Source organism: Arachis stenosperma, chromosome 2 (assembly GCF_014773155.1).
Source record: "Arachis stenosperma cultivar V10309 chromosome 2, arast.V10309.gnm1.PFL2, whole genome shotgun sequence".
Lineage (NCBI taxonomy): Eukaryota > Viridiplantae > Streptophyta > Magnoliopsida > Fabales > Fabaceae > Arachis > Arachis stenosperma.
Window position 1 is genome coordinate 9386999 of NC_080378.1, and position 25755 is coordinate 9412753.

General features: G+C 38.1%; 4 protein-coding genes across 4 annotated transcripts; 2 read left to right on the top strand and 2 right to left on the bottom strand.

The window, feature by feature from the left end:
• The first annotated feature begins 2169 nt into the window (after positions 1–2169).
• Positions 2170–3921, top strand: LOC130962504 (protein MAIN-LIKE 2-like). Its single transcript, XM_057888708.1, has 4 exons — positions 2170–2232; positions 2845–3569; positions 3663–3744; positions 3823–3921. Exons 1-4 carry the CDS (start codon positions 2170–2172, stop codon positions 3919–3921), a joined length of 969 nt encoding a protein of 322 aa, XP_057744691.1.
• Positions 3922–6439: 2518 nt separating this feature from the next.
• LOC130962505 (phospholipid-transporting ATPase 1-like) lies at positions 6440–14077 on the bottom strand. The gene is made up of 11 exons (XM_057888709.1): positions 12481–14077; positions 12054–12384; positions 11241–11967; positions 11001–11124; positions 10663–10882; positions 10005–10463; positions 9745–9889; positions 8511–8591; positions 7908–8006; positions 7023–7404; positions 6440–6942 (listed from the first exon to the last, which is right to left on the bottom strand). Exons 1-11 carry the CDS (start codon positions 14075–14077, stop codon positions 6440–6442), a joined length of 4668 nt encoding a protein of 1555 aa, XP_057744692.1.
• A 2017-nt stretch (positions 14078–16094) lies between these two features.
• On the top strand, positions 16095–19217 carry LOC130962347 (serine/threonine-protein kinase STN8, chloroplastic). Its single transcript, XM_057888569.1, has 5 exons — positions 16095–16927; positions 17168–17341; positions 17503–17907; positions 18125–18488; positions 18697–19217. Exons 1-4 carry the CDS (start codon positions 16325–16327, stop codon positions 18473–18475), a joined length of 1533 nt encoding a protein of 510 aa, XP_057744552.1. The 5' UTR covers positions 16095–16324; the 3' UTR covers positions 18476–18488; positions 18697–19217.
• A 289-nt stretch (positions 19218–19506) lies between these two features.
• On the bottom strand, positions 19507–21559 carry LOC130962348 (mannan endo-1,4-beta-mannosidase 6). Its single transcript, XM_057888570.1, has 6 exons — positions 21416–21559; positions 21050–21326; positions 20755–20949; positions 20531–20653; positions 20140–20351; positions 19507–19939 (listed from the first exon to the last, which is right to left on the bottom strand). Exons 1-6 carry the CDS (start codon positions 21544–21546, stop codon positions 19507–19509), a joined length of 1371 nt encoding a protein of 456 aa, XP_057744553.1. The 5' UTR covers positions 21547–21559.
• Positions 21560–25755: the final 4196 nt, after the last annotated feature.

Genomic DNA, 25755 nt, shown 5'->3' on the forward strand with positions numbered 1-25755 from the left:
CTTATATAGATACATAGATAGGTGCCATATTAGTTGACTTCTAATTAACTACAAATTACTAACAGAAATTGACTCATATTAACAGCTAATAGAAAAGATTCTACTCCTGACTACTAGTAGCTCTCTTCTTTCTACAATCAGCAAATTGTTAGTTCAAGTTGGTTAGCTGGTTTTCTTATAAGTCAGGTATCATTCTTCGCCCAGCCGGGGGGGGGGGGGGTTGCAGGGGGAGGTGTGCAGCGTGGGAGAAGATGAATGCGGTGTAGAGGGGGCGTTGCAACTTTGGGTTTTTAGTTTTTACAGAGAAAAGGTTTTTTTTATTATTGCAGAGGAGAGGTAACTAGTTAAAATCTGTGTTTAAAGATATATTTAAGATTTTATTTAGGATATGTTAGTGTTAAGAAGATTTAAATTTAAAATTTTGAATTTTAATCTAGTTATTCTATTTTTTTAGATTTGTTTTTAAATTAAAAAAGACAATAAATCTATTTGGATGTGTTTGTTTTAATTTTTTTTAATTAATATTTAAAAATTTGAATAAAGAATAATATTTAAAAGATACTGAGTTGGACTGGTTTATTTTGGACTAATATAAAAATTAGTTTTAAAAAATATATTATTTTTTAAATTTATTTTAAAGAATTTATTGATCAAATTAATTTTTTAAATATTATAAATTAATTATATTTGTATTTTTTGTCATTTTATTTACTATTTTAGTCAATAATTAATAATATAAAATATTAATTCACAGTATACATAATAAGTATCATGTATAATATGAATTAATATTCTATATTACTAATTATTAACAAAAATCATTAATAAAATAATAAAAGAATAAAGTGATTAATTTATAATTTTTAAATGACTAATTTAATTGATAAATTTTTTAAAAATAAATTTAAAAAATAATTTATTTTTTAAAAATTAATTTAACTATTAGTCCATTTTATTTTGTTTTGTTTTTTGTTTTTATGTTTTCTAATCTCTAAATCTGGCCTATCAATAAGTGCATATACATAAATATATATGGCCTCTAATCTCTATACATGCTATGCAGCAGAAGTTCCTCCAACTGATTAATTAATTAATTAACAGAAATTACTATGTAGCATGTGTTTAGACAAGTAGTAAATTAATAAATAAGTAGGGTTTCATCTTCGTATGGATGAGAGCACATTGGGATTCTCAAACAATCAAACTTATTAAGAGGTCAGCTAATTAGTTTTGCTGAAAAATATACCATTGTATTGTTGATAAAAGATAGCTGAAGCTATTCTTTTTCTTAAAAAAAAAAAAAAACACTCAAAGACAAATTAAAATATGATTAATTTAGTTCTTTCAAATTACGCTATCCAAGAACATTGGATAATGTGCTTGAATGAAGAAATTTAAAATGAATATAGTATTTAAAATAATTTATTTGATATATAAAAGTTATTTTTGAGATTCCTGTGAAATTTATCACATTATTTTGACAATTTAAAAAGAAAAATTCAAATCTCCTATAATAAAGAAAAAATTATAAATTTCTCCTATCCTATCTTAAAATTTTTCCCTAGAATATTAATTACTGCATTATATTTTTTCTTTTTGTTTTAATATTTGATGACGTATTCCAATTAAAAAATTATAGTACTGTAATTAAATTAAATTTACTTTGTATTTCGAAGTTTTTAAAAGCTTGTAGTTTTCTTTTCTTTCAATTTTTTATTAATTATTATTCTCTTTTTCTCTCTCTCATTTAAAAAAGGTACATACGATAAAAATGACAGAAATTATTTTTGTTATGAAAAAGGTGTTGGTGTTTTTGCCGGTTATGGAGAAATGAGGTCATTTACTGGAGGATAAAAGGAGCATCCACCACGCAGGGGGCGTGGTGACGTGGCAAGCATGCAGGAGGCCGAGCACTACTGGGGGGAGGGGGGGCGTGTTGACTGCTGGCCTCACAACCTTCCCATGCTTATATATACAAGCAGTAGAAGCAGTAGAAGTGTGTAGTGATAGATAAATTTCAGCGGGTGTTAGGGAGAGTAGAAGAAAGAAGAGTGTTTCTTAGGGTGATTTTGGGTTTAACATTACATAGAGGGGAAGAAGGTTGCTGTAGAAAAAAGATAAAGGTTGGAAAATAAGAAAAAAAAAAATAGTTTGGTTTTATTTGAAGAAATGGTTCGTAATTATGGTACTCCGGAGGGACATATTATAAATTATTTGGATCATCCAGTTTATGTAAGTTGGTAATTTATAATTTTATTATGTGTTAAATTTCTGTTTTTTTTTTGTTATTTAACATATTATTTTAGAATTATATTTTATTTTTCTGTTAATTTTAGATTAGTGTTATGTTATAAAAATATACTAGAATAAAATGTATATTATATGATATAATAATAAAAATTCTATAATAAAATATATTTTTTCTACCATAAAATATTAAAATAATATAGTAAAATAAAAATATATAATCTGTAAATAAATAAACAAATAACTGTTAGAATAATAAATAAATAAATATTAGATATATGCATTATATTAATATTAATTTAAAAATAAATATTAATAATAATAATAATAATAATAATAATAATAATAATAATAATATTATTATTATTATTATTATTATTGTAAAATATATTTATATATACGTATATCGATTTAAACGGGTTTGTATACTAATAAATATATGGTTTAGGGTTTTAATAAATATATGCATAAACTTTTTGAAATATACGTTAATGATTTTAATAAATAAAATATTAAAATAAATAAATATGTTAATATTTGTTTATTAAAAAATTTATATTTATAATTTATCTAATAAATATATTTTTGTTAATGCAGCCTAACAAGAATTTGTTGGTGCGTAAACTGGATCCGCCACAGACGTGGAACTTGATGGTGAAAAATTACTTACGCGCCACGGGATTCTACCACGTATCGAGGATTGGGGTGATAAGAGGATTTCACCCCTTATTAGCTGCTTTGGTTGAAAGGTGGAGGCCGGAGAGTCACACTTTTGTGTTGCCGGTGGGTGAGGTTACAGTGACATTGGAAGATGTCGCACATATATTTGGCTTATCAATCGATGGAGAACCTGTGAGTGGATGGACTAACAGTAGTAGTGACTTCGTTCGAAGTCAGAGCATGGCAGTATTTGGACGTGAACCAGTAGTCAGTGGTAATTTGAAATCCTATATAAAGCTTGGTTGGGTTCGACGTATCAGAGATGCGAAGCCGTTGGACACTGAAGAGTCCATAAGGAGATACGTCAGATGCCAGATTTTCTGTTTGTTAGGGTCGACCCTATTCACAGATAAGTCGACCGCATACGCCCACGCGAAGTATCTACCGTTGCTTCGCGATTTCGAGCGGATCCATACGTATAGTTGGGGGTCAGCATGTCTTGCACATCTTTACAGAGCATTGTGCCGTGTGTCACGATATGATACGAAGGAGATGGATGGCCCTCTTAATCTGTTGTTTGTTTGGGCATGGGAGCGAATGCCGTGTCTTGCGCCGGTACCGAGACATACCCTTCCACCTGCTGAGATACCAGTTGCCATGAGGTAAATATTTATGGTTCTTGTCGGAGATTATATTCGCTATGCATATTCCATTTAAGTTACTTATGTAAATTTTTTCAACGTATGATGTATCAGGTGGAGCCATTCGGAACGGACCACATCGTGGTTAGCGAAGACCGTAGTGAATTTTAGGGTTGATATAGACTACATGCAGGAGGTAAATATTTATGGTTCTTGTGATTCCTATTTCCAAACATTAATGTTAGGGTTATGACGTACGAATTATATGTGACAGTTTGAGTGGCGGCCGTACGAAGGAATGATCATACCCGGTGAGTTACATGGACATCTTGATGTGTGTGATACCGTTGCTCCGTTGTTGTCGTTCGAGTGATGCGTCAGTTTGGATTCGCACAGCCTCCCCCGCAAGGAGCAAGGGACATTCCACTGGACCAGCATTGCCTTGCTCTTCGCGGAGTGCAGCAGCATGACTGGACAGTTTTGCATGGGCCATGGATAGTGGAGTGGGGCAACAGGCGAAACACTCGACTGCGGGATCTGCACCCCCTTCCGACCTGGGACTTTATACCGAGCAGGGAGTATCGGGATTGGTATGTGCGCTCGTTTGGACATATGCTGAGATTGTCGGATTATGTTCCTCAGGACCCAGCTGCACCTCAGCCACTTGCACCTCAGCATGCAGTGTTTGAGCCGTTTCCTTATTATGTACCACAGCCACCGGACCAGAGTCATGGTAGCCATCACAGTCAGGGAAGCCACCCAGGCCAGTCTCAGCACTCTCAGCACTCTCAGCCCATACTGACGATTCCAGACGGTGATGATTGGTTTGACTTCTCCACCGGCGGTCACGGAGATCAGCAACAACAGAATTGGGCCAACGCTAGTTTGGGTTGTTGGTCAGATTTTAGTGCTATGCCTTCACCGTCAGGGTCGGCTGATCCACATGGGGCATCCGTCGGTCCGACGCATGGTTTGCGGGGTCATGCTTCCGAGCACTCGTCAGTGGGTGCGTCGTGTGATAGTGGAGTCCTTCGGCGGATATACACAGTAGTTGACGAGTACTACCCCGGTGCATCCGCTCCAGCATGGATAGGAGGGTCGGCCCCTCCGGCAGAGGCAGGTGGGTCGGCTCCTCCGGCAGAGGCAGCTGGGTCGGCTACTTCGGCAGAGGCAGCTGGGTCAGTCGCTCCAGGTGCAGATGACCGGGATCCGGGGCACCCATATGACCTACAGACGGAGCGAAATCCGCCTGATAGGTATACTCCGTCGCGGCCAGGTCAGGGCATGATGGGTAAGGCACTGCACTGGATGGCTCGTAGGAAGTGAGCATTCCGTTGGGTTTTTTAGATTTATTCCTAAGGTTTAATGTAATTCATATTTAATGTTCTGTATGTTAACCGATGTAATTCGTATTTATCTTTCGTATATTTGCTTCACGAAGATAGTAAATGTTTAGATTAACTTGTTGTTAAACATCAATGGATAATCTCAGATTTGAAAATACAAAAACGACTTACGACTAATATAAAAAAAACTCAATTGACAAATTGCAAATTTAAAGATACAAACACGAAGGAAATAAAACCCTAAACTCCCGCACCACTCGGTCCAGCACGCTGACATCGACTCCGACTATGACCCTGAGCACCACAGAGACGACATATCCGAGGACCACGCATGTCGCGTGAGTCCATTTCGTTCAAGTATCTGGTCAATTTCGGGCGACCCTTCGACGTTCGCCTTAGGGCAGGATTAGCGACCAATGTGGATCCCTCATAATCAGGCCATGTCTCGGCATCACCTAACGGTGTGAACTCGAATCTATATACCTTACGGATCTCTGTCATCTTGTACACATCATGCACATACAGCTGCCAATCGAGACGCTGGTTAGCACAGCAAGCAATAACATGGCGACATGGTATTCTTTCCACCTGAAAGTGCCCACAGTCACACCTCCATCGCGCAAGATCAACGACTAACACCTTTTTGCTAGTCATTTCGCGCACCTCAAATACCTCATTCCGTCTGTCAAAACGGTGCACAACTATATTCCCAGCCTGATGCATATTTGCCTCAATCCGCTGTTGTGCAAATGCGGAATAGGTAAATCCAGCACGCTTGCGTTCGTGACTCTCGGCACTCTTCAGCGTAAAAAGTTCATTTAGCCGATAATATGTTGCTCGGACTAGTGCCAACACAGGTAGATTACGGGCACCCTTTAACACTGAGTTAATGCACTCGACAAGGTTCGTCGTCATATGGCCCCATCGATGTCCCTCGTCGAACGCCAATACCTAATGTCTAAGTCCGATGTCATCGCACCACCTGGCATATGCCTCGCCTCGCTCTTCCAACCTTTTATAGTTGATGTTATACTCCTCCACCGTTCTTGAATACCCGATGTTGACCACAAGCTTTTGCAAGTGAGGGACTTTAAATGCTCGTAGGAAGTTGCTGCCGATGTGCCTTATACAAAACATCCACCATGCTCTTGGAGGTTGCCAGTCACCTCCGGAACGATTCACTGCTGCCCGAATTGACTCATGCCGGTCTGAGATCATTCCCACACCATCTTTTCTTACAACATGCATTCGCAGATTCCTAAGAAAGAAGTGCCACGCGTCGGCTGTCTCCCCTTCCACCAAGGCAAAAGCGATAGGCACAATGTTCTGGTTCCCGTCTTGTGCAACAGCGACCAGAAGTGTACCTTTGTACTTGCCATATAGGTGTGTGCCATCAACCTGAACTAGGGGCTTACAATGCCTAAATGCCCGAATACATGGATTGAAACTCCAGAATACGCGATGAAGTATTTTTACCCCTTGCGCCTCCTCATTCCTGTTGAACAGCGGTCGTGTTTCTATTTGGACAACTGACCCAGGCATCTTCTAAACTATAACCGAGAGCCACCATGGCAAGGCTTGGTAACTCTCCTCCCAATCACCGAAAACCTTTGCTATGGACTTCTGCTTTGTCAACCAAGCCTTTCGGTAACTGATGGTATAGTTGAACCTTGACTGGACTTCGGCTATTATAGATTTCACCTTGATGGACGGGTCAGTCTCGACCAATGGCCTTATAGCCTCCGCAACTGTATCCGAGTCCAACTTCGAATGATCCTGTGAAATCACTCCCATTGAGCACGTGTGTCGACCGTTGTATCTAGGTATCTCCCAACAACCTTTTTTCCTTATCAAGCTGGCTCGGATAAGCCAATCGCACCCACGCGCATACATCTTGCACTTTGCATAGAACGTCTGTGGCTCAGACTCATACACGTCGTAGTCAACTCCTCTAGCGATAGTGTAACTTCTAATTGCTGCCACGACCGTCTTTCTAGAACTGTATTCCATTCCAATCCAGAACTCTCCATCCTCAAGATTAGCAATGCCTACAGAAAGTAGAAATCATCGTTTACTAATCAATCCAATGCATAAATTAACAACAACGTATTATTTAATCATCACACACCTATGTTTGAATATTCCGGAAACTCCGGTGCATGCATGGTGTCGAGATCCACCTCACGCATAAAACGTGGCACGTTCATCGGTTGACTGGTCGAGGGATGAACCACTACATTCTCCGCTGCTGTCTCAACTCCCACATCACCATCCTCATCCTCATCTCCGGCTTCATAAGTGGCTTCGAAGTCCTCGTCACTGTCACTATTCATTCTCTCATACACTGCGTTTCTATCATCCGACACCTCTAAATCATTTTGAGTCCCTTCCGCCTCTACGGTTTCAAACTCAACATACAGCTCAATCTGTGGCTGTCGCATCTGAGTCTGCCGGTGAATTTGAAACATATTCTGCATACTCACTTCGTCTGTGATTGGCATGGTATCAAACTGTATTAAACCACCAAAAACTATAATCGGATTCCGATACAAAATTCTGCTCACTCTCATTAACGTACTGTTCTCTATGCTTTGACAGAGACCATTCTGAAGCTCCATTAACGTCATGGTGCATGGAACCACAAACGAAAACGGATTTTGGCACACAAACCTCACTCCCTCATGAGTATTACGTATTATCTCACCGTTGCGATACACCACCAAATTTGCGGTACCCTCCATTAAGCTTCAAAAACACTCAAAGAACACTCATACACTCTTACTCAGAATGAAAATGAACCGGAGCACTGCCTTATATAGAGGAGAGCTTTCACCACGCCCCCCACGTAATGATTGTCTCAGCCAATCACAGCTTGCCACGTGTCAAAACGCCCTCGCGTGCTGACTCATCACGCCCCCACGTGATACATCCACGTCAGCACGTCCCCCACGTGCTGCAGGAACAACCAACCACCTTCCATCACCCCCCCCCCCCCCCCCCCCCCCCGTAATACCCTCTTCCTCCAACCACATGCTGCCACGTCAATTTCACGCCTTTCACGTGTAGCCTGCACCACGCCCCCTGCGTGTTGGCCTTCACCCCAAACGTCCACCTAGACGTAAAACACATTTTTCCTCCATAAACAACGAAAACACCCCTTGAAAACCATATTTAAATTCTTGAACTTAAAAATGAGTCTAACTAAAAAAATCAAATATTTTTTAATTAATATTAGAAATTTTTTATTTTTATATTAGTATCTGCTTTTTTTAAATTTAAATTTTAAAAATTTTAATTTGAAACCGAGAGAGTAAGTGAAAGAGCGACCTTTGCATAACGAATGGTGTGTAATTTTGTATAATTATTTTAACATGTAGAATGGTTGTTATTTTAATTATATTAGAAGTCTAGAATATAAAATGATGTATCTTTGTTATTTTAGCGAGTTAAGAGCTCATATTTAATTTACTAATAAATTATAGCTCAAATAAAATAATCATTCATCTTTAAAAAGCCTCGAATTTAAGTCTCTCTCATAATTTAAAAAAAAAAATTCATATTTAGTTTTTGTCATTTGTTTCGCCGAAAGAAGACACATATATACGTACAAATGTACGTTGGTACGTACAATAAGGGGACCAATGGTAGTCAGACACGCAATTCCAATATTGTTGGCATTTCCAGAATCAACCACCAACTATTGAAAATGCATTATTTATAGTTTATACTATTGCATCTACGTCGTTATAATTTGAAAAGGAAAAAAAAAGAAGGAAATAACTGAGTTAAAACAAAATTAGAGTCCTAACTTTTATAACTGTATTAAACTTGGTTAGAAGTACTGCTATTCTAATAAATAATGAAAAGTGTTATGCATGTTAGAGACGGTTTTCATGAAGTCATCAAAGGTTTGCAGAGACGTCAAAATACTAGCTAGGTGATGATGCCATATCATTGTTGACATGGCACAGGAAGGAGCTGAAAAAATGTAGTTTATATCTTTTAGTTGACGCCCTCTGCATGAGATTAAACTCGCCCTTTGGGTATGTTGGTTGTGGCTATGACTACAAAAGAACAAAAAAAATATTCATACATGCATACATAAAATACATAGGAGCATTGTGGAAATTGCACGCGTACTTTCTAGTAGGGACACTCATCCAATGCAAGGACTCAGTTCTCAGAACCTTAATTTCTCTCAAACAAGCACATTTAATTTTTTTTAAGATCATCATCGTCACATCATATATTATATATATTCAGGTCTTCAACGGCAATGGCAATGGCAATGCCCCCCAAAGTCAAAAATAAGATAATTGCATGAAATTGATCATCTTCTGTGAGCTTATCCCCTTCCAAACTTGCTCCTGCTTTTACCTTCATTACCCAAGCCATGCATATATGTTTTCACTAGGCTTTGGTTTCATAAATTTCCATGTGATTTCCCAATACTTATATGCCTAATCACACATTAGGATTCAATTGTATCCCATCACTTCGTTCTGTTCATCGGCTACTCATCTGGATGAAGAATTGATTCAACAAAAAAAGCACCAAATCCAAACATATTTAGTATAATTTGTAGAAAGAGCAATCAATAATTAAGCTATTCTTAATTAGACACTTAAATTAGCTATATATAGCTAGTTTGGAACTTTGCATTATCCATGAAAATAGGGAGATAAAAAGGGACAAAATAAAAGAGGCTTACCCGATGATCTATCCAACCGCAAGTGCCAAAGAATGCAATGCAATAGAGTTGCCTAGTTTCTAGAAGACAATAACGCAAAACAAACTATACACTTAGCTTGTTGCCCTGCCTACCAATCTCCATGTTCTTTACTTATTGCCTCAACTTCTCTAGCTATCTGAATATCTGAAGGCCATAGGATTTGAGAAGCAACCTTGCATGCAAATCGAGGGAGCAATGCCACAACTGTTACAAGCAAAATCGTTATCCAATATGTTGGGGAGCACGCTAGATGGTAAATAGTCCTGTAAATGAAAATCATATAATTAGTTAGAGATATAACTATTTATGTACCTCGTCCTATCAGTTTAAACTTTTGGAAAAAAATGGTTTCTTAACAGATATCAATCATATACTAACCAGTAATTCGGAAGGAGAGGTATAGAGTCCAATACTATGAGGCAACCATATGTAATGAAAATTGAACCCCATACAGCAACATGCATGATCAATATCCAACCATTAACATCCATAGCCAAGTGCACGGTTACAAGGATAACAATCGCAATTGTCCACAAGCTGCCCAGGCTCCAAATATCCATTGAGCTGTTCTGATAAGTCAGTACTGGAATCAAGAACACAACAAGGCTCTGCCATAGTGTGTCAATCATTGTTAACCAAAACAATCGAATATTATAAGCCTCTTGCCGATGACCAGCACCATACAGCTTCGGATACTGCAACAGAGTCTTCTGACTCAAGTCTTTGTCCATAACACCAACAATCACGGTAGGTATTGATGTGTATATCACGGAGTATAATACACAACTCCACTCTGTCAAGGCAGAAGTTGTAGAAAAAGCACTGCACAGTATATACCTATAGACAAGGAAGACAATGCCATTAGAGTCATTCTACAAAAAAGAAATACCACCCTAATATGGATATATTATACTTTATTTAGTTCTCAGCCTATGGATATATAGTTTCAGGATGGCACCAAATAAAGTAGTTAAAAGAAAGAAAGAACCGATTTTGTTCAAAGGGCCTGTAATATCCAAAAGAGAATTATACTCACCAAAATAGCATGAAAACAAAGACAGCATTACGGTAGAAGTTGTAAAGAACTAGATAGCCAAGACGCTGATAATTCCAGTGACCATGAACCAGTAGTAGTTTTCTCAGGAACCGAAATTGACCCATTGCAAAATCTGATGCCATCACTGCTTGGCGCCCTTCCTGGCCACATATTCCAACACCAACGTCCGCCATTTGGATCATTGACACGTCATTGGCCCCTATCCAAGAAAATAGCCAAAAAATAAGAACATGTATGATGTGATCAAAAGTTAATACCAGATTATATCTGAATTTTGAATGTAAAAGTGGAAACAAGGCTTGTAGAAAAGAAATTACCGTCTCCTATCGCTAATGTCATATCATCTGTGCGGCTCTTAATAAGATTAACAATTCCTGCTTTCTGCAAGGGTGCAACCCGGCAGCATATCACAACCCTACAGGCAGTTGCAAGGTCGAAAAGCTGTTGAAAAAACATAAACGGAGAACAAACAATAAATATGTTTATGATGAACAAGTTTGACATACAGTATATTTTCCAAATTAGAAAGGCAAAAAAATCTAATAATCTAATCTTGCCTCTGATTCTGCTTCCTTCTCCAAAATATAAACCAAGCTGGTGCCATCAATTATGAGTGCCATTGGAGCTGTATCTTCTTCTTCTTCCTTTCCTAAATCAGCAACGGTTTTGCACTTGCCATTCCCATGTCCTTTACCCGAAGGTCTCACACCATATCTGGCTTTAGCTTCAACCAAGAGATCTCTGCAATGAGCCTCGGAATTGGCATTTATGATAATCTTATGCATATCTGGGGTGAGAAGTTTGCAGGAGACACCAATTGAAATGGCAGTTTCTTGCTTGTCGCCGGTTAGAACCCAGACCTTAATTCCAGCTTGTCTAAGGCACTCAATGGTATCAGGGACACCCTCTTGCAGCCTGTCTTCAATCCCGGTAGCTCCAAGCAGCTTCAACTTGCATTCAATGAGGGATGCTGCATGGCGCAATTTGGTAGCCCGGTCGTACAATGCTGTGCTGGCTTCTGCATAGGCGCTTTGCCACGCCTGAAGCTCTTCCTCTGAGAGATCTCTTGAAGCCAACACAAGTGTGCGCAAACCTTCCAAAGAATACTCATTCAGATGAGTCTGCGTCGCATGCCATACACTGTCCTTGTCATTTGCCAAGATGCTAAGCATGGAAGTATCTGCGCCTTTAACTAACACCTTCACAGCATTGTCCGGAAACCGAATAACAACAGACATTCTCTTCCGCACACTGTCAAACTCATGCATCCCCAGCACTTCCAGTCTATGCATGCAAATACAATTGAAGCAAAACATCAAACATCTAGACTGCAACCAAAAACCAAAAGAGAACTAGTCCTTATTCTTTACCTGATTTTTTCACCATTTTTGTCAACAACAACATGTCCACTTGTTCTCTCAAAAAGAGTGTAACCGTATGCAGAGGCAGCAGAAACCAGAGCTTGTTCATCGGGAGACTCTCCCTGGTAATCAATGCTAACTACACCATCATCTTCCTTGGAAGGCCTAGAACCATTAACAACAGGGATCACAGTATTACAAGCAGTCAACGTGATGAAAAAATCGTGAGCAGCAACTCTTTCCTCGCTACTTGGATCTTCTTCTTTCTGCAACAATGTCATCAGATCATAATCGATGGGAATTTCAGATTTGAGCTTCCATCTTCGTTTACTTTTAACTGCTGCAGTGATAAAATATAACATTAACATTAACATTGTCAATGCAACACACATTGAAGATATGAAGTTCCATAAACAAATACAATACAAAACAATACCAGGAGGCACAGGGATGGAGCTTTCGTAATTTTTTCCAAACACACTAGCTTTCCGGAATTCCATTTTGTTTTCTGTGAGAGTTCCAGTCTTATCAGAGAATATATAACGTATCTGACCCAAATCTTCATTTATATTGAAGGACCTGCACTGGAATCTTAATCCACAAGAAGAATCATGCATATCCATGTCTTCCACCATGAAGTAAGACTGTCCCACACGAACCAACTCCATTGTGATGTAGAGAGAAATCGGAATCATGATCTGAAAGACAATAACGGAACTGAGAAAGGAGAAGAGTATTTCCATGGGTATGCCGTAGTATCTATAAACTTCTCCAAAATGGGGGCCAAGGTTGAGGTATGTCTTCCTGTAGTAAGGCAAGGTCTCTAGCTGCTGCTTGTGGCGGACGAGCCACACGGCCGTCCCAAGGGCCACGGCGGAGCACATCACAAAAAGAAAAATCGAGAGCCAACCGGTTTCTCTATTCATGTATATCTCCAGCTTGCTTCTCTTGGGAGGAGCAGCTGCACTGTTGAGCATTGCTTTTGTTTCCTGTCCGGCACACACCACCACTCCGATTAACCAGTCAGTGTTCTTCAACACGCAACCCCGAAGCACGATGTTGGATTGGTTCAGCGGAATCTTGTTCCCGTTAAACTCCATGTTGGCTGCAAACTCATAGATGTTCCTGTTAGGCTTCTCGCATCTGATAACTCCCGTGACTCCACACGATTCTGACGTCACTGCCGTAACCGTTTCTTGCCTCGCAAACCTTGTTTTCAGGTTCGATTCTCCGTCCAGATTCATGGTCTGAATGTAGGCAATCCCACTCTGATCACTCGTTCCCAGCAAGACTATGTCGGCCGGGATCATCTCGTCGGCGGAGATCTTAACCACGTCGCCGGCTTGTATTCTCTTCCATTTCTTGGGGCGGAAGTTACCATGTTCCTGAAGCACGAGGCATTCCCTGTTGTTTTCGAATCGATCGGAGCGGTGCTTGCGCCAATCCTCGTAGCCATCTTTGATGGCGGTGACACAGAGGACGAAGAGGAGGGGGAAGAGAGAGGCGGTTCTTCCAAAGACAGCCAATGGAGGAAGCTGGTTGAGAGCGGCAATGGCAAGGAAATAGAGATAAGCAACTCTGTGGAACTGAATGAAGAGATTCTTAGGCAAGAAGGTAAGCAAAGTGTAGCTGCTTGTTCTGATCTCGTTCCCTGTGAACTCATAGTTCTCGTTGGTTCTCTTGGGATCGTTTATGTACACAGACCTGGCATTGGCTTCATGCACGTAAAAGCCGTCATCGAACTGCCCGCTTTTGAAGCGACTCCGACTCCGATGATGATGATGATGATGATGAGGTTTACTATTCTCACATATTTCAAATGGCAAGAGAGAATTCGAATGCGAACGCCGATGCGAATCCATTGGCGTTCCTTGACCCTGCTCCTGCCCTTGCCCTCGCCCTTGTCCCTCCTTCAATAGAGGGAAACTTTCCACTGCATGGCCTTTAGACAAATTTACCAACACCGGTTCGATTCCGATTCCGAGGACATTGCTCAATAACGTGAATAATCGACGAAGCTTTACATCTAGCATGAAACAATGCCCGCCACCATGGCCTTACATACGTTTATTTCGTTTGCATTTTCTTTAATTATGATGATGAATGATGAATGATGAATGATGAATGATTGAATGATGTTAATGACAATGACAATGATAATGATAATAATGATAATAATGACGATAACGAAGAGCGTTTCAAGCTACTCCCCTCCCAGAACTTGTGTTTTCTGGTTCAGCAACTCAGAAGGCAAGCCTCCTAAAACATAAAATGGAGGAGAAATAAATAAACATGTGAAATGATGGAATGGAATCCAAATACATTCAAGGAAAGAAACAAAGAGAGAGACAAAACGATGAAATGTTCGTACCTGAAATTACAAAAGCGGTTGGGAGGGGAATGACAAGAAAAGGGGTATGGGGCGTTATGTCAGAAGAGAGGTTTGATTGAATGAATAATGCATAGAGAAACAGAGAATATGGGATCTGCTCACGTCGTCTACCTAATTACTTTTTGCCTTTCAAATGCAAACCAAAAATTATATTATTTAAAATTAATTTTGTGGGTCCAATTCCAAATCGATAAAGGAGATAAAAAGGAAAATTAAAAAAAATAAAGAAGAAAATGAAACGGTGTCTCATGAATAGATTATGAACAGTTAGATGTAAGATTAGTAAGTAGAATGACAGCTAAATTGACATGGAGGTTGGAAATGAGACAGAAGCGGAGAACCACGCATGATTTGTAATTGCATTTGCATACCTGCCTGCTTACTAAGCTCAGCTCACTCACCAGTCATATCTATCTGACCCCTTGTCACTTTTTTTTTATTTTTAATATTAGATTAATAATAATGTTTTTTTAAATTGTGATTAATTGTAGTATTTTTTTAAAATGTAGAATAATTTAATGTATGTAGTATAAATTGGACTGTCTAATTTTTAAAAGATACAGAAATCGGATCGTCAGATTTTTAGGTACACAAATCGGATCATCCGATTTCTGTACTCAAACCGTCCGATTTGTGTTGAAAAAATAAAAAAAATTTAGAGTACACAAATCGGACCGTCCGATTTGTGTTTAAAAAAAATAAAAATTTTGAAGTACAAAAATCTACCCTTTAATTTGTGTACTTCCACAGATTTAAAAAACGTCAAAAATTACAATATTAAAGTATATCACCACTTCTACTTTCATAATAAAAAAAATTAGCCGATCTCTTGTAACTTTTGTGGTATATATTGTGTATATTTTTTTCTTTTTTTAAATATTTTAAATGAAAGTTAAAGAAAAAATGTTAAATAATATTTTTAATATAAATATTCACTTAAAATATATTATAAATAGGTGGAAATATTATTTTTATAAATAATTTATTATATTTATTTGTTTATTTAAACGATATAAATATTATTTGTTAATTTAAATTATGATTTTAAAACCCGGATGTATATATTGTTTTTAGCTTTTACATAGATATGGAACATATTTTTCATCTAGAATGATAAATATCGACTAAAATAAAATAATAAAAATTTTGTTTATTGTTTAGTAAAAACGTAAAATCCTATAGATTTAAGTTTGGTTTGATAAAGTTTTTTAAAGAGGTGTTTGTGCTTTTAAAAAGTACAAATTTTTTATTTTGTGTTTAGTAAATAAAAAATATTATATGTCCGGACTTACGTTTTAAAAGATTGCTGTATTTTTTAAAGCAACTATTAGCCAAATTTAAAAAATTTAATATAATCTCATATATTAAATAATTTTTAAATTTAATATTTAAATTTATATTTTTTATAGCATTTTTAAATTTTAATAATTATTTTACTAAATATAATTATTGATGCTTGTATTTATTAAAAATTATTTTTAATTTAATTTACTAAACATAAAAATTATACTTTTTTTTAATTATTTTTTAAAAATTAATTTTTATAAATTACTTTTAAAAAATAAAAACTTAATCAATACTTTCGTTCCCACCCTAGTTTTATTTATTTGTTTTCTTTGGTCAGTTTTCCTTGGAAAGAAGTGCGAGGAGAGGAGTTTAATGTTTTTGGGCCTTCCAGTTTGATGGATGAGGTTTCCATTTGAAGCCTTAATTTGGACCAAGAAAAATAGAAGAGAGTGATGGATAAAATCATAAAGTGAGGTGAGCACTGAGTAGTGAGGAGGGAGTGAAGATGTGGCAAAAGAGCAACCGTTACTGATTTTTGAGAGGGGAAGGTGCCAAGGTGGAAAGCTTGAAGGCGTCATTTCTTTGTTGGGATTGGAATGAAATGAATGTGGTGTTAGGCATGGCTTCTCTACTCCCTCCAACTCCAACCGCCACTGCCACAGTCCAACAGCATTATTGTTATTATTATAATTTGCATAACAACCAAATAGCGGCAATCTGCTGCTTCTCACCTGCTCACAAAAAACTACTCCCCATTACTTCAAAGAGGAAGAGTAGGAGGGGCCTCATCAAGTGCAATGCTTTCTTTGATGACGTGGCAACCGGTTTGTTGGAGTTGGAGAATGCTCCTTACTTTCAGGGCTTATCGGAGACGCAGCGGTGGTGGATAGTGGCTTTTGGCGGCCTTGTTTGGATTTATTTCACTGCAAGGCCCGGGGTTCTCATCGGCGCCATCGATGCATACCTTCTTGCCCCTCTTCAGCTCGCGCTGGACAGTTATTCCGGAAGGAGGAACCTCAAGAGGACTGATTTTCTCGTCGGAGAAAAGCTCGGCGAGGGCTCCTTCGGCGTTGTGTACTCTGGTGTACTCCTCCCAAAGAATCTCAATGACTCGCCGGCGGACCAGAAGAGGCCACGACGGCCTCCGCCTCGGTCTGCTCTTGTTCCCCAATCTCAATCTAAGGACAAAGTCATTCTTAAAAAGGTATCTTACTATCTCATCTCATCGCATAACAATGTAACAATTTTAACCAAGTTGGGATGATCGAGTGGTTAGCTCACTCCTCCGGTTTGGGTTTCGGGGTTTCGAATTCCGAAATTGTACACAGCAGCTCCAAATCCTTAATGGAGCTGAAATTCACTACAGATTAGTCGTTAGCCTGTTGGGACATTGGGGATAGAGTGAGAAATCAACAAACTAACAATTGAGAATTGTTTTTTGCAGGTGAAGGTTGAGATCAAAGGGGCCCGAGAATTCGGTGATTTTGAGGAGTGGTTTAACTACAGGCTCGCTAGAGCAGCACCCGAAACATGTGCCGAATTCCTTGGAAGTTTTGTAGCTGATAAAACAAATTCACAGTTCACAAAAGGTGGAAAATGGCTTGTTTGGAAGTTTGAGGTGCTCTAAATAAGCTGATATTTCTTCTTCCTATTCTTCTGTATAGCGCATGCCTACTAATTTAATGTTAAATCTTACTAGTAGAAAACAAAATTATTGTCTTAGTATGGTTTGGTTCTTAGTTTACTTTCACATTAAATGGAGGGTCCTGCATTTCACAGGGAGATCTCACTCTTGGTGATTACATGAAAGATCGCAACTTCCCCTCAAACTTAGAATCCCTCATGTTTGGACGAATCTTGCGAGGCGCAGACTCTTCTAAGAGAAATGCCTTGATCATCAAGCAAGTAATGCGCCAGATTATTACCTCTCTTAAGAAAATTCACGACACGGGAATTGTTCACAGGGATATAAAGCCAGACAACTTGGTGGTTACTAAGCGTGGTCGGATTAAACTCATTGATTTTGGTGCTGCAACTGACCTACGGATTGGAAAGAATTATGTTCCCAACAAGACACTACTGGATCCTTATTACTGTCCCCCGGAATTATATGTACTTCCAGAAGAAACGCCGAGTCCTCCACCAGAGCCAATTGCAGCTCTCCTTTCGCCAATCTTGTGGCAGGTTTGTTCCTTCTACCATATTCATCTAGTCAAAGTTCATGACTAGGTGCATCAGTTTCTTAGTGAAGATTTGGGACAGACTTAATTCAATATAGTGTCATGATCTCCTAATATATTAATGTTAATTGCCTCTCACTATTTGTTCCACACATGTGTGCATTATATATATGAATTCCGCATGGAAGAGCTGAAGTGGAATTATCTGATGATTGTTGCAGTTAAACAGTCCTGATCTGTTTGATATGTATTCGGCTGGGATTGTGCTTCTGCAAATGGCAATACCATCGTTGAGGTCTGCTGCTGCTTTGAGGAATTTCAATCTGGAAATAAAAAGCTGCGGATATGATTTGAAAAAATGGAGAGACTATACTCGTCTCAGGCCTGATTTTCAAATTCTGGATAGTGAATCTGGTAGAGGGTGGGACTTAGCTACAAAGCTTATATCAGAGAGAGGTTACCTAAGAAGAGGACGGTTATCTGCTGCTGCTGCTTTAAGACATCCTTATTTTCTTCTGGGCGGGGATCAGGCAGCTGCAGTCCTCTCGAAATTAAGCTTAGACAGAAAGTGATCCGCCTAGCAAAGTAAGTATATCCTCGTATATTCTGATTCTTTCATGTTTTGATCCCTCATTGACCTTTCAGATTTATAGGGATAATTTTAGTAGAAATTCTTTGTTTCTTGTTGCTGCTGTTGATCTTGCTCTATCAAAATATATCCATCTTCATAATTTTTATAGCCTTCAATTGAATATGTTATGTGTTAATAATAACTTAATATTATTTCTATCAGGAGAAGCACATTTGAAGACCACCCGACTTATGAGTTGACAACCATCAGTTATAAGATTTTGTTCGTTTGTTCTTATTTTTCCTGTTTGGTTTTTTTCTCCTAGTATAAGTCAGGGGAAGACTTTATACACAGTTTCAGCCACAGAGTAAGCATCGCAAAGTTTATATGTTAGACAGGAAAGGAGCTTTGCTTCTGCTAAATAGATATACATCTTTCTTGAAATCTATATGGCAGAAAACTCAGGCAGGAGCACTTAATGACTGTAAGATCTTAATCACTATTCTCCCATGGTTTGTTTCTACAGGAGGTGATTGGTCTGAGAATGCCAGGACCTTGCCTGTGGTACCATATATAATATTACATCTTGAAACAAGATATAGAGATAAGTGAAGTAGCAGTTTATTAACATTGTGTTATATGTGGGTTTTTTTTTTTTCCTTTTAATAGATGATACTTGATTGAAGATTATGTATTCATTTCCACAAGGCATTTTGATTTGAAAGTGTCTATGTGCCAAATTGAGTGTATATGTACCTGAGACCTGCAATGCTAACTTATTTTACCAGCTATCACACATGTTATATCATTCCATGTATAGAAATATTGGCATTGTACCGAAAAAGAAAGAAAAACAACAAAAAATACTATTGGACAACACAAGCAGAACGGGATGGTGAATCTCCAGTCTCTTTACTTTCTTTTTAGTATCATTTCAAGACTGAAGTTGAGACTCTTGTGTGGCATCCACTTCTATCAACACATGCATGGTTATATGACTATAATACCATTTGTGACTTTCACTACATGGTGTTAGAGCTCATCATGATATAGTACTTTTTGGAACATGCTTTTCTTCTTACAACTCCAGTGACATCTCTTAGAACACAAGGAGTTGAACAGAGCAAGCCTTGTGGATTGAAGGGATATGATGCTTGAGGTGGAAGGAGATTTTGAGAGAACAATTGAATATCCATCATCCATGTAGTCTGTTCCATCAGGAAAGAGTTGCCACAAAAGGCTTCCAGCCCCGCTACCTCCGTTCTTTGTGGAGTTAAGGATGGTCTTGTACACTGTGTTTATGAGGTTGTCTCTGTATGATGAATTATAACCAGGATCTTTTGAAGATACACCAAACTCGGCAAAAACAACGGGCATTCCAAGGTACTTTTCAGCATCCTCGATGTGGGCTTCCATCCAAGACTTTATGAATGGGAGATGGGTGTCAGCAATTGATTGTGAAATCCTTCAACCAGGTAATTAATTCTTAGTCAGAAAGATGTCATGTTCATGTCTAAAGGTGTGCATGTTGGAAAATTAATAGAAATCCTGTGACATATCTACATAACAGTGTATGCCAGTACCCACTTGCATATGAAAATGATATATGGATATAATTGCAGCTGTTTGAATGGAAGGTTTGCAGTTAACGTTGAATAAATTTACCAAGAGTCTGGATAGATGTGAACAGAAGCAAAGTCTACACCGAGAACCTGGTGGTTCCTGATAAAATCAGTTCCAACCTGTTGAGCAAATACGTTTGGGTTGAACTGAAATCTTTGAGGTGTCGAGGGTCCGTAAAATCCTTCAAGACCAATCTCCACTAGGTGCTTCGTATCAATGCTCTTCACATAGAATGCCATTTCTTTTATCCATTCCTAAAGCACATGCAAATATGTGTAAAGTATGGTATCCTTGAAAGAACTGCTGATTACTACTTCACTAGAATGCAATACTAGTGAGAAATGGGAGACGTTGAAGAAGATGATGAATGGGAAATGAAACAAACCTTGTTTGTTTTCTTTTAGTGGAAAGATTTAGCTATGGAGAGGCTAACCTGTAATGTATCACCTGAGGAATCCAAGATACATCGAGGCTCATTCATGAGTTCCCAAGCGAAAATTGTAGGGTCTTCCTTGTAGGTGATGTTTGTGTATGTATTTACTCTGTTGAGCACCGTCTAATAGTATTGTAACCAAATTAGTCTCGACTCTGACTCTTGAGGAATAAACTGACACAAGACAAGACAGAAAGTGTCAAAATCCTGAAGGAAGTTTTCACCTTAACATGGTTCTTGTAGTAGTTTCTGAGAGTTGGATGTGAGAAGAAGTCGTCATCGGAGGTCAAGTTGAGGCCGGCAGCAGTTCCCCATTTGACATACTGCGCTTTGCCGCCATAAGCCTCCCAGTTGTTTACCAATGACAGTATGAGCCTTATTCTGTATTTCTTTGCTTCACTCACCACAAAATCTAGTGCCTGTCTTGTGATGTTATGATGTGAATCCAACAATCTTCATCTCTTAATTTATATATATATATATATATATATATATATAGATCGAGATTAGAGTTACTACCTTGAAGACGCGTTCGTCATAAACTGATGGAGATTTCTGAAGGGCTCGCCATTGACCGTCGTTGAAGGCCCAAGTCCTGCAAACTGTCATGCCTACTGAGGATGCATGCTTGAACACCTCACTGACCTTTCCTCTGGTGGACTCGTCCGCAGCAAATACCATCAGCCAGTATGTGTTGAATCCATTCACATAGAAAGGTTGGTCCCTCACCACAAATTGGTTTCCCTTGGTTTGCACCATCTCCCATTCACCTTCTTCGACATCTCCCATTTCGCTCCTTAAAGAAACCACAATATCATGCATCAATGCCCAATGGAAGACACAACATGCATGTTTATTTCTAGAACTGTAAATTATAATACATACCTAGAGCTTTGGAAGGATATGGAATGGCTTTCCCCTTCTTCATATTCACTGCTATCAAATTCAGTTGAACTTACGCTTTTAGTAAGGATCAGAAAAAGGATCAAGGTAATAACACTCCTTTGATTCTCCATAGCAAGCTTATTAACCAGGTATTGAATGCACATTCTGTTTTAGTTATGGACCACATTATATATGTGATCACCCTAAAGAGTAGTGTGCAAGTTGAGACCATGTTTCTGATCTATTACTAAGCTTTAAAGCCAAGTTAAGTTTTTGTTCTGATCAATATTGAGAAGAGGATAGAATATTCAAGGGTAGGAGTAAAGTTGCAAAAATGTGAGTCCTAACGCCTAAGGTACGCTCAGGTGGGTTCCACAAAGCAGGGAACATTATTGGATTGGAAACTAGCTGTTGTATGAGTAAGAATTTGAAGATCGTTACAAACATGCATTATATATAGAGGAAGTGAATCCTAGATGTGATGTCTCCATCTGAATCATTTCTTGAAGAACTTGATGTTTGGAATTTATGGAAAGGAGAAAACACAAACCAAAAAGGTCATACCTGTGGCTACTTGAAAACAGGATGAGAAGGCCAAAGCAAGGTTTGTCGGTGTGACTTGGCAGGCACACGTTGTATTGTATTGTAGGCAAGGTTCAATTTATCATCACTCTTTGGTTTGAATCACTAGTTGTAGTAGTTGAAATCAATATAACTGTTCTTGCTAATGCATAGTGATATGCCGCAATGCTAAAGATTAATCTAAGACACCAATTCAAACAAGTTTAAAACTTGAAAAAGAATTCAATTTTAGTGAAAAGGTATCACAATAAACATAGCGACTATGAATTTATGATGCTTGTGCCGGTGCTGCTTCTCGTCTGTAATTTTGAACCCCAAATAAGGTTGAGAGTAATAAGGAGCTCTATGGCTCTTTGAACGAATACAACTTTCACATTTAAGTAAGGAAGAATCAATATTTTTAAACAAACTTGGAAACAAATGTTTGAGATATGAAAAACTAGGGTGTTCTAGTCTATTGTGTCAGAGAATTATTTGGTCCTTTATAGGCATAGAACTTATACCACTAAATCCTAGAGCTATTTTATCCTCTGAAATATCCTCAAAGTGATAAAGCACATCCATCATCTTAGCACTGCCAATCATCTTCCCCAAAGTCCGGTCTTGAAAAATACCATGAGTATCAAAAAATGTCACAGCACAATTGGAATCCTTGTAGATTTTACTAATAGAGAGAAGATTACAAGAAAGCTTTGGTACATGTAGGACATTTCTTAGGTCAATGTTTTTGGAAAGTTTAATTGTACCTTTTTCAGCAATAGATAAAAAACTACCATCAACAACTCTAATTTTTTTCATTTTCAAAGCAAGGAGAATAAGTTTTAAATAAAGGGGAGAGGCTGGTCATGTGGTCAGATGCACCTGAATCGACAATCCATGGTGCATTCAAGTTTGAGGTGCAGTTAAGGGACATAGGAATACTAAAATTACCTGTTTGAGCCAAAGAACCACTAGGAGTACTAGACACAGAACTGGAATTTAACAGCCTTATGAGCTACTCAACCTGTTCCTTACTTAATGATGATTTTTTAGCCTCATGAACAGTTGGGGTAGAGCATATTTTGGGACCAGGTTTGCTGCCTTTAAGATGTGCTGGTTTTCCATAAATCTTCCAACAGGTTTCTCGGGTTTGACGAAGTTTATTGTAGTGGTCATGATAAACCCCAATTTGACGGTTTATTTTGTATTGAATTTAGAGTATTTTGATAACCTTTTGTCACATTTAGCCTATGAATTAGCATGGTTTTGTAATCTCTCCCGTATTTGTGCCTAAGTGTAAAAACATGCTTTTTAAGCCTTATTTTGATGAATTCTAGTTCCTCTTTGATTCCATGAGATGCCTTGATGTGTTTGCTAGTAATTCCAGGATTGAAATAGGCTAGGCACGGATCAAAAGAGCAAGGAAGGAAGCATGCAAGTGGAGAGAAGCACAAAAAGCCAAAGAATTGATCTAGGCCATGCACGCGTACGCGCACAAGGCGCTCGCGCGCACATTGCGAAAGAAGCCAGGGACGCGCACGCGTACCGTGCGCGTGCGCGTCGATGACGGCACATGACCTCACTAATGCAACACGTGCCTGGCGATTTGAGAGGGTTTCTGAACCCATTCTTGGCGCCAATTGCTAAGGGAAAGGAATATAAGGATGAAGGATTAAGGGGAAGGCATACAATCATTAGTTAGTCAATTAGGAAGCATAGAGAATAGACATAGGATTAGTTTTAGTTTTAGAGAGAGAAGCTCTCACTTCTCTCTAGAATTAGGGTTGGGTTTAGTTTCTAGATCTAGGTTTTGATTCATTCTCTCTTCTACTTTTACTTTCCCAATCCATTGTTGTTACATTCATCATTCTTCTACTCCTTTGTTGTAATTTCCTTTATGTTGTTCTTATACTTTGTTGTAGATCCACTATTGCTACTTCCATTTTCTTTCAATTCAATAAGAGGTAATTCATAATAATTGTTCTTCATTGCTCTCCTATTGTTGATCTCTTGTTTTTGTAGTTATAGATTCCTTTAATTCTTGCATTTAATAATGTTTACTTGTATTGCACTCTATGTGTTTGATGAAATGTCTCTTCTAGATATAGTGTAGGTTTTGTTCCTCTTGGCCTAGGTAGAGTAATTAGTGACTCTTGAGTTATCTAATTCCTCTGTTGATTGATAATTAGAAGTTGCTAATTAATTTGAATATCTCTAAAGCTAGTCATTCCTTTAGAAGTTGATTAGGACTTGAGGAATCAAATTGATTCATCCACTTGACTTTCCTCCATGGTTAGAGGTTAACTAAGTGGTAGCAATGAACAAGTCTCATCACAGTTGAGAAAGGTAATTAGGATAGGATTTCTAGTTCTCACATCTTGCCAAGAGCTTTGTTAGTTGTTAGTTTATTTTCATTACCATTTACTTTTCATGCTTCTTATCCAAAACCCCAAAATAACTCACAACCAATAACAAGACACTTTATTGTAAATCCTAGGGAGAACGACCCGAGGTTTAAATACTTCGGTTTATAAATTTTAGGGGTTTGTACTAGTGACAAACAACTTTTTGTATGAAAGGATTATTGTTTGGTTTAGAAACTATACTTTACAACGAGATTTCATTAGTGAAATTCTAAACCGTCAAAAATCTAATCATCAGGTCACACCAAAGATTGGAGGGGTGCTTCTGATTTGATGAACTTTTAAGTGCAGCAAGTGCCACTAAAAGTGCATTAGACTCCAAAGAGGTTTGTTCAATCTTGTCTTTTCCCATCATCACAGCTCTACGAGTTTTCTCTCTTCTAACTTCAGCAAATACTTCTCCAATTGAGGGTAGGATTGCTCTTTCAATAATTCTGCCACGAACTTCATCTAGCTCCACGTTGAGGCCTACAAAAAACTAAAATATCATCCCTTCTTCCACTGTTTGTTGGTGGTGTTTGGCATCAGCGGCTGAATTCCACTTGTAGTTATTGAAATGGTCAAGATCCTGCCACACCTGCTTCAATGTGTGGAAATATTTGGTGACATTGTCACTCCCTTGTTGAATTTCTCTAGCTTTTAGAGTAAGTTCATAAATTTGAGATTTATTTCCAAGATCAGAGTACATCTCCTTGACACTATCCCACAATTCTTTGGCTGTGGCATAGTACATGTAGTTACTGCTGATATCCTCCTCCATTGAATTCACCAGCCATGTCATCACCATGAAATTTTCGGTATCCTACACATGATATTGTGGGTAAGTGATGTTAGGCTGGCTTCGCTCACCGGTGAGATATCCAATCTTCCCTCTTCCACGGATATACATCTGAACTGATTGAGACCACCTAAGGTAGTTTGACCCATTTTGTCGAAATGTGGTGATCTGAACTGAATGTGAGTCACCACTAACTAGTACCCATCGCTCAGATTTTAAATATGATGGAGTAGGAGTGGTGTTCTCCTTCTGTTCAGGATTAATGACTGAGGAACTGTCAACCATAGCTATAAATCAGAGGCACAGTGCATAGATCTTGCTCTGATATCAAATTGAAGTGTTTGAATATATTGTATTATCAAATGTACAGGGAATCAGCCTCTTTATAAAGGAACTACAGAAATAGAAATAACTAGAAAATAGAAAAGAAGGGAAAAATACTAGTCTAAAATAAAGGAAAGATTTCTAATAATAAAATCCCTAAAATTAAGCTAAACCTAAAAAGGAAAAGATTTATAATTAATTCTATTTATATAAAAGATTTATGAAAGGAATTAAGAATCTGATTTTGATTTGAT